Source organism: Asterias amurensis, chromosome 1 (assembly GCF_032118995.1).
Source record: "Asterias amurensis chromosome 1, ASM3211899v1".
Classification (NCBI taxonomy): domain Eukaryota; kingdom Metazoa; phylum Echinodermata; class Asteroidea; order Forcipulatida; family Asteriidae; genus Asterias; species Asterias amurensis.
The window spans coordinates 2,945,940-2,953,128 of NC_092648.1; the positions used below are offsets into that span (position 1 = coordinate 2,945,940).

A 7,189-nucleotide genomic window follows, 5' to 3' on the forward strand; every position below is an offset into this window, starting at 1 on the left:
TTTAGGCTCAATCGGAGTCAGGAGAAAATAACGGGATAACCCACCCTTGTTTCCGCACATTTCGCCGTGTCATGACATGTGTTTAGAATAAATCCGTAATTCTCGATATTGTTTTAATGTTTTCTCAAAAAGTGAAGCATGGAATAATATTTTAAGAGAAGTCTTTCACCATTACCTTCTATAAACCCTGTAAGTTACTTGTAAATCTGTGAACTTTTAATTGTTTTCTGTTCCAAAAGTGTCCAATGTCTTTAAAGAAATGTTTTTATTCCCCAAAATTTGAATCTGAGAAGTGTTCCCGCGTAACACTTCTCAGATTGTGTATTCCTGCATAGACATACTCGCTACAGATTTTCTGCCATATCTCAAAAATGTGACCTCCTTCTGAAATCAAATTTTCAGATGTTAGTCTGTTTGTGTAAAAAATTTATTTATATATTATTAAAACAATTAAACGATTCAAAAAGCCAAAAGTATACTTTGCCTTTAAAGGGAAGGTACACGTTTGGTAATTACTCAAAACAAATATTAACTTAAAAACTGACTTGGTAACGAGCATTGGAGAGCTGTTGAACATTGTGGGAAACGACTCCCTCTGAAGTGACGTAGTTTTTGAGAAAAAGAAAATTTCTCACTAAAATAATAAAAGACTTCTAGCTAGAAGTATTTTACTCTTATCTGAAAGCACACAAATTCGTCCAACAAGGGTGTTTTTTTCCTTATCATTTTCTCCCAACTCCGATGACCAATTGAGCTCAAATTTTCACAGGTTTGTTATTTTATGCATATGTTGAGATACACCAAGTGAGAAGACTGGTCTTTGACAATTACCAAACGAGTACCATCCCTTTAATGGAAATAGAAAATCTCTTGTAACAACAAATATTCTAACTTTACTTTTTTAACTCATTTTATCTTTTTTTCTTTGTTTCCTCAGACGAAGACGCTACCGGGTTGCACCATCGGATACATCTTCCCTGCCGGATACCGGGGATGAGAAAGATCCCTTTGATACCGTGCATTAGAACCAGTAGGGAACCGGTGTCATCGTTAGGGCAGGTCTGTAAAGTAGTTGACTAAAAATATACATTTATATATATATATCTGACACCAGATGGTTCGATTAACAAATACAAACACATGAACTATGCCATGATGTGTTGGAGTAAAAAGTTCAATCCAAGCTGATAGACATTGAGAGCCTTTCCCAAGCAACAGCTCCTGTACTGGCTCTGGCTTCAAGCCACAGCTCTTGTACTGGCTGCGGCTTATGATCATCAATGCCATTTCAGAACAGTTTTCCCTAATGGTGCGTCAGTTTAAAATGGGTGGGAAAAGCCTGAGCCATGATCTAGAGCGCAAGGTTTGTCGAGTCCCTTGGTGTGGCTTTAGATTTCATTATTGGAAAAAGAATAATGCAAAATCAGAGATGTGGTAACTCTGATATAGCGCTCAAATCCACCACGCAATGATGCTCAAGGTGTTCCCAGCATTATTACCCCTGGTCACTGGGCCATTTATATCATTGCTTAAACTGTCTTAGCTCCTTGGGGAGTATACACCCTGTGCTGCCATATATGTAGCGCACTAAGCTAACCAACCACAAGAACCATCTCTGCCCTCGCAGGTACCCATTTACCCCTAGGTGAAGAGAAGCATTTGCAGTTAAGTGTCTTACTCAAGAACACAAGGGTCATGACCGGGATTCGAACCAAACCCCAATGACTTGTCCATCAGAACTGGAGTCCAATGCACTAGAAGCAAATACAGCCTCTTGCTCAAGCACACAAGTATCATGACCAGGATTTGAACCCATACTCTGATGACTCAACGACTAAAACTTGAGTCCGATGCGTAAACCGCTCGACCACGACACCCTTCAAGGGTCCTAGTTACTGCTTGCTTGCAGTCCTTTCTTTAAAGAACTGGTGGTGTCAGATATATATATATATATGTGGGACTTTGCTGTTTGGCAGAACGCCACGTTTCTAATGAAACTCGCACAGCTAGAACTTATGTTTTGATTTCTCCATAGGGTAAGGAAGTACCCTAGAGATTAATACAAGAACAAGAGATAGGGGACACCACACTAGGCTATTTAGTTCCCATTCACGTCCTTGACAGTCAAAGAAACTTCATAACTCAGCATGCTCAGTGTATATCTCTGAGATCTGCCATCTCTGTTTTGAAACTCAGGAGATGGACAAAGATTGTTCCACACGCGGAAAAGTTCAGAGTATGAAAAAATAATAAAGAGAAACGAAAACCCAAACCAGCTTGGCCAAGATTTCTAGCAAGAATCGGGGTTTGCCAATCATGGTTTTAAAAACTTGTAAATCTACAAAACTCAGTGCGGCTTACTCGACTTAAAATAATTCTTAACAAATAAAATTCCTGTTGAAAATTGAACAACCACCTTAAAATTTCAAGATATGGTTTTCTAAAAGATAGCTGCAAGTTCGTATCCACCAGAAAGAATATTACCAGTAAAAGTAAAATACAAATGCTGTCTATATGTATTGAAGGAAACGCTTTACAAAATAAATGCGTATTAGAAATATTTAGGAGGGACTAAAGTCAGTTGTAAATTTGGTCAGATTTGAACATATTTTGTGGTGTCCCATGGATGTATGATTTGTCCCGATGCAAAGAAGAAGATTTCGCTCTGTGTAGCGCTTCCTATGCCATTCTTGTCTGCATGCTGTGCGTGCAGAAACGATATCAAAATGTCTCTTTGTAATTTACAAAGGGAGCTTAAAACTGCTTAAAGTTGTGCAGAGTGGCTGCAAGGTAGCTTTGTGTAGATGGGACTGTCGTATAAAATGGTATGGTACAGCAATGGTACTATGATCTAAACTGCAATTGAAATTGGTTGTGAATAATTGAGGTTTTGCCACGTCAGGATCACGACTGTCAATACGAAATGTTTAGACAAAAGCTCTTTGTGTGACGAGGCCCTAAAACAATTAATCTTTGTGCATCTCTCAAGAAAATATGTTTATCTGAACTATGCCTTCCTTTTAAAAGCGAAAAAAGGGTATTTTGTAAATTTTTGAAACAAATTTCCAGCTGTTGATAGACTTTCACAGGTGTCATTTTAAAGTGCAAACACGGTTATCAAAAAACACTGATAAAGCAGTTTGTTTTCCTTATTACCAATGCTGTCTCAGACTGTTAAATAGAGAAATAAAATTTTCTTTATCCAAGTCACCCCAACAGGAGTTATAACTGTAGATGAAAGCAGTCAGATAAAATGCTACTTGAAAACAAGGTAGAGTGGTAAGGAATCGTGTTAAAATACAAACCATCAAGGCTGTTGGAAATCCAACTGCATCACTTTCTTCAAAAACAGGAGGTGGACTTTTGCTTTACCCCTCAGGGGTTTGAGTATTTCGGTTTCAAAAAAGTCCTTCCATACAAAGGGTAGGCTTTGGTTGAGACACAAATTTAAAATAATTTCAACTGGGTTTCATTGAGGTGCTGTATTATGAAGCACATAGATTCCATAATGTTCATGTTATCAGTCGGTATTTGTTCACGATTCCTTGCTTTTGACTTGCCATTTGAAGCCGTCCATTATACCCTACAACAGACATGACTAAAGCAAAGAGTAAAAGCTTTGCGCAGTATTTACTGTTAGGCCATCATTACTCTCAAGGCCTATTGGCCCACAGGCAACTCCAATCCTCCACACTGTGTGGAATTGGACAATGGCTACAGCTATGGCTAGAACGGGTTGCACGGTTGGCTTTTGCATAAAGCGCTCGCCTCTCACCGAGGTGACCCCGGTTCGATTCCCGGCCAGGGCCATAATGTGAGTTGAGTTGTACATTGGTTCTGTACTGTGCCACGAGGGTTTTTCAGACTCCGTGGTCATAATGGGTTGATGTGGCTGGCTGCCAAAGGTGCCCTTGCATGCCTGCTTGTCAAACACGTTGTAGCCGCATCCTTCGCAATTCAGCTCTTCAGCTATGGCTGGACCATTGGTCGTACGTTGGAAGTATAGTAAAATCCTTAGCAGCATTCCTAGCCGTAGCTGTACCAGCCAATTCAGACATAGCCTGAGATTGGTTTGCCTGGCCTAGTGATAAGCAACTCTTGTTTGGGCCTACAGTCCCAAATCCGCCAAAATCAGATAGCTTCCTGGAGTTTGGAGGATTTGAGAGGTTATTTTAACTTATTCTTTAAAAAGTGGCTGTGCTAGGACAGCTGTACAATTTATGGATATATTTACGTTTTTATTTATTTGTACAGTACGGAGTGTTCCTTTAAGTTTTTTCAGCAACCTTTGACTGAGATTGTTCCACAGATTTAAAAAAAGAAAAGAAAAAAGGGGAAAAAATCACAATTTCCCTTTTCAGATAAAAAATAATTTATTTTAGACAAAAATAGAATTGCTGGTCAGTGAGTAGTCACCATCTATGCAACAATGTAAAATGTTAGCGTCATTTAATGAAACACTCTACAAGGAGAAACTTGGGTGAACCTTTTCGTGAGACATGCAATTTATACATGAGCTCTTTGCTTTAACATGCGAACTCCAATTCCACTTTTGCGACAACCTTTTCTGATATAAATATACTTAGTCATTTTGGTAGTCTTGTACTCTAGGCCTATGCTGTTTAAAAAAAATTCCTTTGCATCCTTTGGTTCTCGATATGTGGCTTGGTGTGATCTGGGAATCTCAGGAATTCTTTTGAGGAGTTTCGGGGGTACATCTGTAGACGATGTGACCTATGTTTACATTCAAACCGCCCTCTGTTGACAAAACACTGTACACTTCATGTTTCGCCGAGCAAAAAGACGCGTAGTCATGGTGAGATTGCTGGTACTTTCTAGCTGGCTGCCAAAACACAAAGGTTTTGCCAGGGGGTATGCCCGCGAATCATGTTATGGTTTTTGAGTGGCGTCAGAGGTCACATCGTCTATACAAGACTCGGGAAAAGAGAGTCGGAACATGTGGGGACTCTGTGTGCGACAGTTCGCTCATTGAATACCTTGAATCATTGCGCACCTCCATCTTGGTCGATGGCCTTTTTTCATCCGCCTTAGCTGCCAACTTTCCTCTGGCATTTTGCGCCAAACCAAAACTGAATCACTCTTCTCAGTTTGTACAGCGGTGTCTCAAAATCATGAATAATGGAACCCGGAGAAATACTTGGCTCGACCGTACTCTGTCCTGCTTTGGACAGAACATTGCAAGACCGTGTGGCACATACACGCACGTCTAATGTCCGCCGTTTTGTGTGTCAAAACGTGCACAAAAGGAATGGACTCCCCCAAAAAGGCAGAAATTTTAGCGCACACTGTGCCAATGGCATTGATCAGTTTCTATGCTTTTTTGATGGTCAATCTAGATGACTTACTTTAGTATCCGGTAAATTTTGTCATCTAGTGTCTTTGTCTATTTATATCAGAAACAATTTCTTCCGTTGGGAGAAATTTTACCTACTTTTACTTATGCAAAATGGAACTGCGAAGCAATGTCATTACTGCCCTATGATGGAAATCTCTAAAGCATTACTCAGTCTAGTCTTTCATTATTCATCGCAAATGATGATTCAAATACTGCGAATAACCTGCACCAATCCTATCATTGATTGATTGATTTCATAGCCTCGGATCTTTTAAAAATCCAGGGGGCAATTTTGGCCCAAATTTGGAGTCCTTGGGTCTTACCCATTTCCCGAAACTGGTAAACAAATTGGGATTTGAGGTTGAACTCTACGTCAGTATGATCAATTTCTGGGTCCTTCAGACACTGACTCCAGGTTACACTGACCCTAGGTTACACTGACCCTGATAGGTCAGGCCGACCTGGGACTCTGATCCGAGTAAATTCTGACCCAACTTGGTCAATTGTGGTCCAGGAGTATTTAAAGTGACACTCGTCTCCAAAGAGACAGTAATTTCCAATCAAAAGTCGCATTTCTGAAACAATTTAGCTCTTCATTTTCCTGATAGTAAAGTACAATGTTTGGGGAGTTTCTTGTCATCAAATTCACTTGAATGACTGATCAAAATGAACGTTATCGTCAAAATAAGAAGTCCTGATTATGTACTTATAGCTTCCACCACATTAAAATAGTCTATTTTTCACACCATGGTTTTCAAAAAGTAGCTTTTAACAAAATTATATATTTTCTGCATGTTTTTAACATTAAGTGTTATTCCTGCGTCCATGTTGAAAGACTAAAAGAAGAAATTGTGGGTGAAAGTTGTGGGCATAATTTGAGTAGAGAATGTAACCGAAGGAGTATACTTTAAAAAAAGGACTTTGTTGTATTATAGATAAGCAAATATGTGTGAGATAAATTCTCAGAGAATTTTGTAATAATGTTGGGGGGGGGGGGGTTTGGGGGGGGGAGTTTGAACGCACTGTTTAAAGCATGTGAGAAGTGGTCGTTAGGTCTGCAGTTTTTTGTCCGATTTTAGTTATTTATATTTTAACTTTCTGAGGTTTCTGTAATTCTGGTATTTATTTACTGTTTCATCCCTCAACATGTCAAGATTTTTGACAAAATATTTTTCTTTATGAGACCTCGTCTGATTTTGTTCCTTTTCGAATTATGAAATATTAACCCGCATTTATACCTAAATAGAGGTCAAAGCAGTTTTGTATTATAAACCCAAAAAGATTTAAAAAGATGACATTTATTTATTTGTGACTGTAAAAAAAGAAGAAATGTCCACATGAAGTATTGTATAGATCCTGCCCAATCAACCGAAAACCAAGTTATTATTTATTGATTTGATGTCTAATTAGATCAAAGTTGTATGTATTTAAAGACAATGGTTTTAACAGCAAGCAGAATTTTTACTAATATTGTTCTATACAAAGAATTGCCAATGCCATTTATAAAATTTCTTATAAAATGGTTAACATAGAAAAATGTATTCAGTTTGGTTTATTGTCTTACCGTTTTGTGTTGCCCCTCCCCCACCCCTGGATCTATGTAAGTTTCACAATTTCATAGCTGCTTGTGCCTAAAATTTAGCTAAGCACGAAACAATTTTGCTTACCGCTAAAATGTTACCGACCAAAACACTTTGCCATACGTACCATTTGTGAACAATGTGTGCTTAGCTAACATTTACTGCTTAGTCAGCTCTTTGAAGCTGGGCCCATGTGCGGGACGCCGGAAACACCGCCAGGCAAGCCGGGGTCTAGGGCCGGGGTCTGGGTCTA

At 39.0% G+C, this 7,189-nt stretch overlaps 1 protein-coding gene across 3 annotated transcripts in view; it reads left to right on the forward strand.

The window, feature by feature from the left end:
- LOC139942292 (uncharacterized) overlaps window positions 1-7,135 on the forward strand; it is a 44,816-nt gene extending 37,681 nt beyond the window's left edge. For all 3 annotated transcript variants that reach the window (XM_071939108.1, XM_071939117.1, XM_071939125.1), the window contains exon 12: window positions 938-7,135. In XM_071939108.1, the coding sequence (XP_071795209.1) occupies window positions 938-1,025 (88 nt within the window). In that variant the 3' untranslated portion in view covers window positions 1,026-7,135. The remainder of the gene's footprint in view (window positions 1-937) is intronic.
- Window positions 7,136-7,189: the final 54 nt, after the last annotated feature.